At 42.1% G+C, this 12,473-nt stretch overlaps 1 protein-coding gene across 2 annotated transcripts in view; it reads right to left on the bottom strand.

Annotated features, from left to right (window-relative positions):
* PPARGC1A (PPARG coactivator 1 alpha) overlaps window positions 1–8,551 on the bottom strand; it is a 304,344-nt gene extending 295,793 nt beyond the window's left edge. For both annotated transcript variants that reach the window (XM_054724022.1, XM_054724037.1), the window contains exon 1: window positions 8,483–8,551. In XM_054724022.1, the coding sequence (XP_054579997.1) occupies window positions 8,483–8,551 (69 nt within the window). The remainder of the gene's footprint in view (window positions 1–8,482) is intronic.
* Between the last annotated feature and the right edge of the window lie 3,922 nt (window positions 8,552–12,473).

The following is a 12,473-nucleotide window of genomic DNA, read 5'->3' as shown; positions in this document are numbered from 1 at the left end:
GACCACTTTTCAAACATGTGCCCAACGTTTACTCGTCTGGTTCTTGGTTCATGAGGCTCCCTCTGACTGAAAGACCTACTCACCCTCTTCATCACCTAGAAAGCCCTAAGTCTTCTCCTAAGATCCAACCTAGTGATCTGCAGGTAAAAATGAAAAATGAGATGTCATCCCAAGGTCTCACCCAGCTTATAAGTCAATGGTACGTGAATTTAAGTATATGAAACAGTTCATCTTCCTTGATCCATGAAACCATTCCTGATGCCCTGAAGAATAATTCCTCTTGGTCCTCTGAACTTCAGTCCACACACTCAGACTGCAACTAGAGCACTGAACACACAATTAGTTGTTTGTTTATTCATTTGTCCTTCCAAGTAGAAAGGGTACAAACCGGAGGTCAAGGTATGCATCTTACTTAATTTTTATTTTATTTAAAAGTTCCATGACTCTAACTATGTGTCAACCACTATTCCAAGTATATTACATGTATTTTTCCACACAAAAACCCTATGAGGTAGGTAATATTATTATCTCATTTTGCCCATAAGGGTACTGGGACTTAGAGTTTAAGTAAAATGCAGGGTCATACAGCTGATAAGCAGTGATATGTCCAGGATACGAACCAGTCTTCTAAGTGCTACATTATGCTGTTTTTATTTATCATTGTACCCTCGGGGCTTTGCTTAGAGGTCCAGTATTTAAAATGTCAAGCTCAGTACAAGGGTATTAGCTGGTTAAATAAATGAGCCGATGATCACCACTGGTTAGTCCTAGCTAGATCCTCTTAAAAAGTTCTAGCCTCTAGAAGTTAAGGGTAATGAACAGACTTGGAGAAGGTTCACAGAAACTCAAGAAGATGGAAATGAAGAATTACACCTAAGGATGTAGGCTGCTGAGCCTTGAGAAGCAAAAGCTGAGGGCTGCTTTCATAATGATCTTCAAGGCCGGGAAGGCTGATTCCTGAGGACAGTGACTGAGCTGTTTTTCTCCACCTCCAGGAAGAATGGAGGAGTGGGACTGGCCTTCCGCTGTAATGGGTGTGGTTTAAGTCCACCCTGAGGAAGAATTTCCTCAGCTTAAGAATTGTTTGTTAGACCTGAGGAATGAATTATAGAGAAAGCTCTACAAGGTCATCTGTCTTCAGCCTTTTGGAGTTGCTTCCGTTCAGAGTGAGGAGTATCTAGGATGAAAACAATGACATGTCATCCCAAAGTCCCGTCTAGCCTCATAAATCTATGGTATTTGAATGTAAGACATACATCAAACATTCACCTTCTTTGACCGAATGAATGAATGAATGAATGAGTCCCACAATATTTAAAAGGCAACAACAAGTAAGTACAACCAGCGAGGGAAGGGGTCTTCTCAAACATACCATTGTGCCAGAAATGCAACAATACCAGAAGAGATGGAATTTGTCTTCTGAGAAACCTGAACTCTTTCTGCTTCTACCTTCAAACCATTTCTTGCTGGGCCCATCTCTTGACATAAAGTTACAACAGGTCAGGCTACATCTTTAGGTGTTGATTTTGACCCATCATCATGATTTCCTCATTTGATAGATAACATTAGTGTCTTATAGCAGATTTTTCTAAACATGAAGTAACCTCAAATATGAACCACTACTCCATTGATCCCAATGTTAAGGTGCTTTAAATGTGAAGAAAAGAATCCTCTCCAGAGAGGAGAAAACAACATCAAACCTGTTGATTTTCCTTCCTATGTGGAAACTGAAACACAAAATGGTAACGGAATTTGAAGGGAAGATAAAGAGTACACAAAGCTATTTTTGTATTCGGTATTATCTCAAACATACAATTCTCTTTCTTTTCAGTTAGTAGAAATAAAATTTTATACTTGTAAAACACTTTATATCAGACAACATTCTTTTGAACACACATTATTTCACTGAACTTTTACCTAGGAGCTGGGTATTTTGTTTTTCATCTTTGAATACCTGCTATGTGCCAAGCACATCCACATTTAAAGTGAAGGAAACAGCTCACAGAAGTGAGGACTTGCCAGAGGTCACACACCTAGGACTGCTGGACCTTCCCTAGTCAGGCCTTCTATTTCCCAGGCCTACCATTTCCCAGACCCCATGGCCTGCTGGTCACAGGTCTGCTGGGTACTGGGCCAGCCTTGCTAGAGGCCCCCTTCACCATGTTGGGAGCTGTGGAGTTGGCCTGTGCCACCTTGACAAACTCAGTTAGCCCTATAACCTTAGGACAACAGCTGAACCCAGAGACATGGAAGAGACTGTTCTCTGTGCTGCAAGTCGAGCATACCCCCCATCAGTGAAGTAGTAGAGCCTGGAGTCTAACCCAGGGTTTTACTACTCACAAATTACTCTCCTCCTTAAAAGCCTGGCTCAAAGGCCACCTACTCTGTGAAATTGTCCTGCTCCCTTGCTCTACATGGATGGACATAATCCTAGGGTACTTATAAGCTCTGGATCCAGGCCTCCTGGGTCCCATGTACTTGTTAAGTGATCTTAATGTCTCTAAAACTTCCTCATCTACAAAACGAGGATACTACTTGTATCTCCCTAATGCCACAAAGGTGAAGGTTCTATGAGTTGATATAAATCAAATGCCTAAAACAGCGCTTGGCACAAAGCAAGCTCTTGGTCAATGCTAACTCTTCCTGGGTTTTCTGAGTCTTCACAGAGCTTTGTTTATCCTCCTGGTATAAAAAAATAACCTATATTATTCCTTGTTCTTATAACTCTCTTCCAATCCACTATTTATTTTGTTATTTATTATCAACCCCATCTTGAGCCCAGAGACCACCTCCTTCTCTGCTTATTCCTTTTCAGATGGTGGCACCTATATATACCTAGCCACCCTAAAGAGAAACTTGGGGGTCACTTGACTCTTCCCATCCCCTTATACCCGGCATCTATCCCACACCAATCCTGAGGCCGTATCTCCTAATATTTCTGAATGTGCCCTTCCACCTCCATCTTGAATCCATGATCCAGCCAGCCTGCACTTAAAGTGGAGAAGCAGCTTTTTAACTGTGTTTCTGGACTCTAGTCTTATTGTACTTCAATTTATCCTCACACTAAAGTCAGAATGATCTTATCTTTCCTAAAACAAATGTTTATGCCCTGGCAAGTGCTGCTCAGTGCTCAGTGGTTAGAGCATTGGCCCACCCACCAAAATGTCATGGGTTTGATTCCCAGTCAAAGCCACATACCTGGGTTGCAGGTTCAATCCCTTGCCCCAGTGAAAATAACCAATGGATGTATGTGTCTCTCTCCCTTTCTCTGTCTCTTTCTCTCTCTCTTTCCTTCCCTTTTCCATCCCTTCCACTCTCTCTAAAAATCAATGGAAAAAATATCCTCAGATAAGGATTAACACACACACACACAAAAAAAAATTTTTTTAATTGATGCCTCTGCTTACAACACATCTATGGATCTCTACTGTTATTTGAAGCTGTTTGGTCTGACCACATGGGACCTTCTCCTTCCTCATCACCGCCACTTCTGCCTCACTCTAAAAGGATAGCACCAAAGGACAACTGGTGGTTCAACGCATACTTTAGAATCTCGCTCCTTTGTGCCTATGATGCGTTCTCTCTCTTGATCTAAACAGTTTATTTGTGTGGCTTAACTCCTCTTTGTTTAATTAGCTCTGTTATTACCCCCTACATGTAACCCCTTAGACCCGTGATTGGCAAACTGCGGCTCGCGAGCCACATGCGGCCCTTTGACCCCTTGAGTGTGGCTCTTCCACAAAATACCACAGCCTGGACAAGTCTATTTTGAAGAAGTGGTATTAGAAGAAGTTTAAGTTTTAAAAATTAGGCTCTCAAAAGAAATTTCAATTGTTGTACTGTTGATATTTGGCGCTGTTGACTAATGAGTTTGCCAACCACTGCCTTAGACAGATTGGAAGCCAGTCCTTAATGCTTCTATGATACATGGAGCATTTTTTACTATCCTACACCTATGACCTGCTATATTCTACCCACCATGACTTCAAGTTGAAGAGCAACATGTCTGATCACTTTCTCATACACTTAAGTATGGAAGTGTTTTCACACAATAGGTATTTACACACACACACACACACACACACACACACACACACCATATTAAATGGCTGTCTCATTAAATAGATAATAGATAGGTAGTAGCTGACATGTACAGTGCACCCCATAGTCACTAAACAGTACTTACTTAAGTGCTCTGCTAAGTAATTTCCATAAATTAACTCATTTAATCTTCACAACAACCTTAAAGATAGCTAGAACAATGATCTCCATCCCATAGTGAGAAAACTGAAGCCCGGAGAGGTTAGAAACTTTACCAATGTTACATAGTTAAAAATTGATGACACCAGGGTTAGCATGCAGAAGTCTGCTTCTAGATCTCATTCTTGACCCTTATGTTATAGCTCCTCTCCAGGGAGGGATACCATCCTATATAATAATAGGCTACTATGCAAATCAACCGAACAGTGGAACAACCGGTTGCTATGACGTGCACTGACCACCAGAGGGCAGACGCTCCATTCAGGAGCTGCCCCCTGTGGTCAATGCACTTCCACAGGGGGGTGCTGCTCAGTCAGTAGCCAGGCTCCCAGCTGGCAAGCACAGCAGCAGTGGCAGGAGCCTCTCCCGCTTCCGCAGCAGCGCTAAGGATGTCCGACTGCAAGGGAGTGGGCCTAAGCCATCAGTTGGACATCCCCTGGGGGCTCCCGGACTGCGAGAGAGCGCAGGCTAGGCTGAGGGATTCCCCCCACCACCCCAGTGCATGAATTTCATGCACTGGGCCTCTAGTGATAAATAAACAGGCATAGATAATATACTCTAGTTCCAACTCTACAGATAAAAAAGTCAAGGAATAGGAAGTTTATGGTGAAGCAATCCAGGGGAAAGAATGAAGGCTGAACAGAGAGAGCCTTATTCCTGCTCCCCACTAACCGCAGTGGAACCTGGGACAAACACTTAGCCTCCCTCATCCTCATTTCTTCAAGTGCAAAGTCAGACCCAGATCATGTCTCAGCTTCCTTCCAGATCAAATTTGCAATTCCCTTCAGTTAGGCAAACATCATCAAGGGTTGAGTGTATGCCAGGCTCGGTACTAAGTGCAGAGACACAAAGACAAGATGCATCTCTGTCCTTGAGGAATTCATCTTCTTGTGGGGGAGACAGGTACAGACAAACAGTATCGATAGACTGATCCACACTGCAATTACATCAGTTATTTTAAAGGGAACCAACCCAAGATAAAACATCACCCAGAAATGAATTGTTTGCCCCTTCATAATATCTTTCAACTGACAGTTGCACAGAACAATGAAGCATCATCAAATCTCCTCCCATCTTCTCTCCAGGCCTCACTGGAGCATAAGCATTTGCCTTTACAAGTTAAGAAGCAAAGGCACTGTCTTAAGTAAGTTTTCCAGTGATCAGGTGGTTAACTGGTGGCAGAAGCCACTGCTGTCTCCATTCCTGAGCTGTTCCCAGAGCTGAGGTGGGCTATGCAAGACAGGAATATCAACTGTGACACAGCCACTATTCATTCTCCAATACAAATTAGATGCTTAAATGTATTTTCAGATTTACAGTTGATTCTAGAAATTGTATCTAGTTCATTTCCAACTCAATGGGCAAGCTGGTTCATTTAAGGCAAATGGCACCCAATTAAAATACATTCTGAAGAAGTGAGTGAGTAAGGCATTTTTGCCCAACTCCTAATTTATTTTAAAAATACTATCAGAGGAACATCTCAAGGATTAAATCTCAACACATCATTTGTGAGATGAGATAGTTAAAATATGTATGATCAAAATGTAATTTGAAAATACACTCTGAGAGGCAGACTTGTATAAGAGTATAGGCTTTGGATCCAAGCAGGTCCACATCCCTTTACAGTATCTTAGTAGCTGTGTGACCTTGGGTACATTCCCTTCCACCTCTGAGCCTTAGTTTCCCCATTTGTATAATGGCAATAGATCTTATCTGTCAGAGTACTTAAAAGACTTAGAAATGTAGCTTAGTGCCTGGTCTAGAGTAAGGGTTAACAAATAAACTGTTAAAGAACATTTTATTAAAGTCTTAATGACTCAGAGATTGATTAATCCATTAGAAGATCGGCACACTTTTCCCTTTCTTCCTCCTGCTTCCTGCCTGCCCACATCACAGCTGCTCAGAAGCTATTATTCCATAAGATAAAATTCAATTCAGATGGCACAGCAACCAAAATGGGAAGAACACAGGCATTGGAGCCAAACAAGCCTGTACCTAAATACTGGATGGCTTTGGGCAGGTTATATAACCTCCTTGAGTCTTAATTTCTCATCTGTAAAGTGGGGGTGGTGAGGGTAATCTTGCCTTCCTTCCAGGCTTCTTGGAAAGGTTAGTGTATGTATGTCACACACACACACACACACACACACACACACACACACACACACACACACCTGACACTGTGATTGGTCAATTGTAGCTAGGTAGGAAAGTAGTATTGGATCAGTTTCAATAAGAAATGCAGTACTTAGCTAAATTAAAGCATGAACATCAATCACAATTGGTTTTAAGTTTCTCCCAACTCCATCACTACCATGGATGGCCAAAATAGGTCCCTCATCTAGTGCTATCAGATTTAAAATTTCCTCTCTTGGGCCCTTAGGAACAGATTATCAGCTTACAATGGGGTGGCTCCATGCATGTGGGATCCAGCATGGCAATCTGGGTGACAGGAGAGTGGGGGTGGCAAGTAGGATCACGGAGGGCTGGAAGGCCAGATGCTGGTGAAGCTGAAGCTAACACCTTGTGGCATCCTTTCCACCCAGCATCATGCATTACCAAGAGTTGGGGAGAGCAAGATGCCCATTTCATAACTGCTGCTATAGGGAGAGCTTTGGTTACTACAGTGGAAATGACAGGGGTTGACCAGCTGTACAGGATCACATCTTTGGAAGCAAAGGCAAGTAGCACAGAGAACATTTCTATGATCTGCCTTGGGGGAAATTACCCAGCTAAAGGTCCATGGGATGCTCACATTGATAGGATGCATACACATTTGGATGTCATGTTTCTAGTTTAAAGATTTTGTTCACAGAGCTCTCTGAGTCATCACTCACATCCTGCCTCCCTTTGGCCTCCTTAGAAATGAAGACTCCATAAGATGCCAACTTTCTAGAAGAAAACATGTAAACAAAAGGCAAAAGTCCAAAAGACACATCTACATAGCATAGACTATCTGAATCTGTGTTTAGACGCCCTCTCTAGAGACCCCACAAGACATCATTAAAGCAGCAGGCAGATTTCTTTGGTATCACTTCCTACTTCCTAAACAATACTCCCAGTAGGAGTGAAAGGACTTTCATTTCACCACAGGTTACAGGTTGTTTTTTCTGAAGCTCCTAACTTAACATCATCACCATTGCTCAGAACAGAGCATACCTGTCAATATCACCACTACATTTTGCTGAAATTTCTATTGCAAAGGAGAAAGCTTATGAAAAGCTCCCCTCTTTGTATAAAAAGGAAGACTCACTTTTAAATATTGATGTTGGAAATCGACTCATTCCCCATCACCATTTCTATATGAAACTTTCTGCTGCCGACTAAATGGAAAATCACAGTTTCGCGTTAACCAACACCACCCATAAGAAATGCTTCGTGCATGGAAGTGTTCTTTTTCCATAAGGCAACGGAGTTTAAAAAATGAAAAAAATAAAAAAGCTCTGGCATCGCTCTTCAATATTGTTGTCTAATTAAATGGCAATGGAGTGGATGCGTAAAAATATGCATTAGAGGTGTGTAATGTGTAATGTGAAGAAGAGTAATCAAAGCCATTCAACAGGATTTAGGAAGGGATTTCAGTTGGCAGCTTACGAGACAGGAGCATATAATTTTGCTAATTTGAAATAGGTATTATAATGTATAAACATTACCGCTTTGTATATTTTAATGAAAACTGCCTCTACACCAAAATGAATCCTTTAGCTTGAACTCTCTGCATGCCACAGAGCTTCTAGCTATTATGAGTTCAGCATAAATAAGGAAGGCACACAAGCTGCATTGAAAGAATGGTCAACTCATCAAAATAAGTTAAAACCAAGCCCCTCATTCCAAGTTGCTGCCACCATAAAGTAAGTCTGATGACAGGTGCTGTGTTAAATTTTTATACGGCAAGGAACGTATACTCCCACCAACCAAATCTGCATGTTCCCTTTGCTATCCACCTGCAACTTGTTAATTCAAGGGCCTGTATTAAGAAAGCATAGATTTAGCAGCACCTATAGATTTGTAAAATTCTATTAGCTTGCTCAATAATCTAGAGTAAATGCATCTGGAGTCCTATCGCATGGTTTAAAAAGAAATGGAAACTAATGATGACTTTTCCCAAATGAATGTGCCTGCAGACAATGCAATTCTGCAAACAGACTGATGGGAGGTGCCCAGACTTGGGCTGAAAGAGTTGAGAGATTTGGGTCTGTCTGGAGCTGAGGACATCTCTTACCTGCCAGCTCGATTCTCGTTGAAGGCCTTTCTTCCAGTCTTCTTCCAGCCTGGGGGAGGCCTCTTCCATTGCTGATGTTGCACAAACTGGGTTCACCAGGGGCTGTTACTCTCTGTCGTTGCAAGCCTTTACCAAAGTGGCAGCGAGCGCAGCGAGGGGGCAGACTGTCATGGAGAAAATGCCATGCCAGAGGATGAGGGATCGGCAGGGAGAAGCCACACGGGAACAAATTTGGGACACATGGGGCTACGCTGACAGCTGACAGCTGGTCACGTGGGAGGCCATCTCAGCCATTGAGCATCCAGAGGAGTAACCAGGGCCAGGGCCAGTGGACAATGGGTCATTCTTATGCTTTTGGCGTAAAGGTCAGAGGAGGGAAGTGAAGGCATGTTTCATGCCCTAGAAATATGCATTTCTATGTGTGCTCTGTTTTCCCATCCCAACACACACCCACGCACACCCATGTGCGTGCACACACACACACACACACACCAGAATTTACATTGTTCTGCAAGCTTGTATCAGTGGGCTGGAGTATCCTGGAAGAAATTAGATACTTTACATAGAAGCCACACATTTCATTTGAACACATCTCCCCCAATACTGTATGAATCACTCAGCAACCAGTAAATATGAAGAATAGCAAGCTCCTCTGGGTACAATTAGACACATGCCTGAAGTTGAATCCTGAGCACCTAGCATCCATGTCCCCTCCCCCAAAAGACATTCTACAACAGGCATTTCAACTTGACCATGGACCCGCAAGCCTTTTCCCAAACCATTATCCAAAATGATGAGAAGCTTCTATTTAGATGGACTCTTCAAAATTTGGTGCTCAACCAAACCCAATCCAACCACACTCTGTCCTGCTTCCTTACTGTTGCTCACATAGAATGCCTCTCCCTCCTATAGTTCTGAGTCGATTATCCGTAGTTTTAAGATATGTGACTGGGGTTCCTGGCATGGTACCTACTTCTTTTTGGTTAGAGCAGTGGTTCTCCACCTTGACAGCACAATAGACTAGAGAAAACCCAACTGGAAGCTTCATAAAATGCTGTTGCTGAGGCCTCATCCCAGAGATTCTGACTTCACTGGTCTAGGGCAGGGCCCAAGACAGTGGCATATTTTTTAAAATCTGTCTGGATAATTCTATTGAGCACCCAGAATTAGAATCACAAAACTCAGTCTTACCCTTTAAGGTTTCTCTCATCACTCAACTGCCACTTGAATCCCCACGACTTTCTCAGTACCCATCCAAATAATGCTTATACCACCAATGACGGTAAGCTCACTACCTCCCAAGGGGGTGCTGTTCCATGGTTGACAGCTTTGTCTCAAAATGAACTCATATTCTTCCCCTGTAACTGCCATGGCTGGACTACTTTTTAATTCCATAGGAACAAGACTGAATGCTGTTCTGTGGGATGACAATGCTTCAGAGACCCACAGACACTATGCCCTCACCCTCATGTCTCTATGAGTATTTCTTTTCCATGTTCTATCTTGCTAATTCCTTCAGCAAACCATGTGAGATGGTTTCGGGTAATTTCTCCTACCTGGTTGCCGTGCTCAAAATATATTCCACTATCTCTAGTGATAGGGATTATAATATTCCAGGAGCAATTATAATATTCATGCTATGATCTACCATTGCACATAGAACCTAATGATCACATGCCTTGTTTTAAAACTCCTCACAATAACCACCATAAGAAGAAGAGCAGCCAGCATTGGCTGATCATGGCCCTAGGTATACAACACTGTGCTCGGTGCTTTATTAACCTTACCTTGTGTATCCTTTGCTAATATTCTATGAAGTTAGCATTGTGCTCCTGATTCACAGATGAAGAATCCTAAAGCGACAAAGACATTGGCCTTGGATGGGCTGGCCTACCTCTAAGGCCTGTGTTCTTGATCCCTACTTCATGCTAGTAAGTGCCTTTCATTGATGCAGTCTCAACCACACCTCACTGTTACGGCATCACACTCAATGAGAACATGTGGGTTTCTTCTCATCTTTTGTAGACTATAAATTGCCATATAAAGCTAACTTGACATCATTATCTTTTTTAATATATTTTTATTGATTTCAGAGAGGAAGGGGAGGGAGAGGAGAGAGAGAGACAAACATCAATGATAAGAGAGAATCATTGATTGGCTGCCTCCTGCATGCTCCCCACTGGGGATCAAGCCCGCAACCCAGGCATGTGCCCCAACCGGGAATCAAACTGTGACCTCCTGGTTCATAGGTCGATGCTCAACCACTGAGCCATGCCAGCTGGGCAACATCATATCTTTTTAATAATCACGAGATTATGCCTTCCACCTACATACAAAATCCTTCCTTTACTTGTTTGGCTTCTCTGTTTTTACTGAGAATATTCAATGCCTCTCCTGAGGTTACCCTGAAGTGTAAGACAGAAAGGCCAGAGGAGCAAGGGTCCAGAAAGTTTTCCTAGAGACCAGACTCAATGGAAGACTCATTAATCATCTGGTTTTCCTTATTACCTCCAAATCCTTGTCACAGGAATTTAAAAAAACAAAAACAAAAACTGGGAGCAATTAGTTTTACCATTTGAATCACACCATCTGCAAGGTAATTGAATCAGTTCCTGTGGACAACAGAATACAAAGTGCTTAAACATTGTCTTTGACCTCAAACAGACCTTGGTTTGATCAGCTACTCCATTCTTACCTCGCACTATATCCCTTGGAAGGTTACCCAACCTCTCTGGACCCTACTTTACACATCTATAAAAGGGACACACTTTTGTCTAAATTAGATATATGGTATTATTGTTCATCAATATCTGATCCCCCTTCTGTTCTAGGAACATAGCAAGATTGTGTATCCCTAAATCCCTTATAATTAGGCATAACCATGACCTGTGTGGGGGCAATGAAATATAAGAAACATGGCAGGCATCACTTTCCATAGGGCTGTTTAATCATTGCACCTGACTCTCAGCCCCCTCTTCCCTTAACTTCAGTGACTGTTAATGCATGTGTTGTTGATAAAACATGTGTTAATATCAAAGCAGACCAAATGCGGAGCCAACTCATAGATAACAGTTCCTTTCAGAGTCATCTGGACCAACAAGAAACATTATGGGTATAAGAAATAAACATCTAGAATTATTTGGTCCATCAGTATAACCCAGCTACCCTGACCAATACACTGCCCTTACTATACAGATTTGTCGTGGGAATAATAAAATAATCTACTAGAGCTTTTATAACAAGCATCGAGTATGTCTGAAGTATTATTTTAAATAGATTCCACTACCAAGCCAGTTTATTCTACCCATGTCCTACATATTCCACTATCTTCTCCTTCTTTTACAGCCTGGGTTTTGCCTGCTCATAAGTGAGTAGCATTTAGCTTGGTAATTTCCATAGATGATGTAGAAATATGAATTTTAAAAAGAAAGGGTAAAAGTATTCAATAAGGCCGCATCACTCTGTCTCAGAAAGCAGACTCAGAATAGCATGACTTTAATGCTGCTTATCACTTCACAAGGAAATTAACGAAAGCAAAATGAAGCATCAAATAATCAGTGTAGCTCAGGATAAATTCGCTACTGATAAAGTGCACGTCTCCGAAATGTAAACATAATGAGAACATACATGAATACAGGAGCTTATTAACTCTCCCGGTGTTTATTCACTGTTCTTAAATCAAGCAGTCGAAAACGAATTCATTTTGTTTCTGTCTTTGTTAAATGTTTTCATTGAATGAAGTCTCAACTATGAAAACCAAGTGTAAGGAAAGTATGAATGACACTCTGGCCAGGTCACAGCACTGACATTTCAAAACATGACCCTGCTCTGGGACACCACTGCGAGAGTCTCTTTTTTAAAGGTTTTTAGCCCTGGCCAGTGTGGCTTGGTTGGTTGAGCATTGTCCCATGTACCTAGAGGTTGCCATTGGATATCTGGGAGGGGCCCATTATCGGGGTTGGGGTTGTAGGCTTGATCTGGTGAGGGATGT

This window comes from Eptesicus fuscus, chromosome 2, assembly GCF_027574615.1.
Source record: "Eptesicus fuscus isolate TK198812 chromosome 2, DD_ASM_mEF_20220401, whole genome shotgun sequence".
NCBI lineage: Eukaryota > Metazoa > Chordata > Mammalia > Chiroptera > Vespertilionidae > Eptesicus > Eptesicus fuscus.
This window is presented reverse-complemented; position numbering and strand designations above follow the sequence as displayed.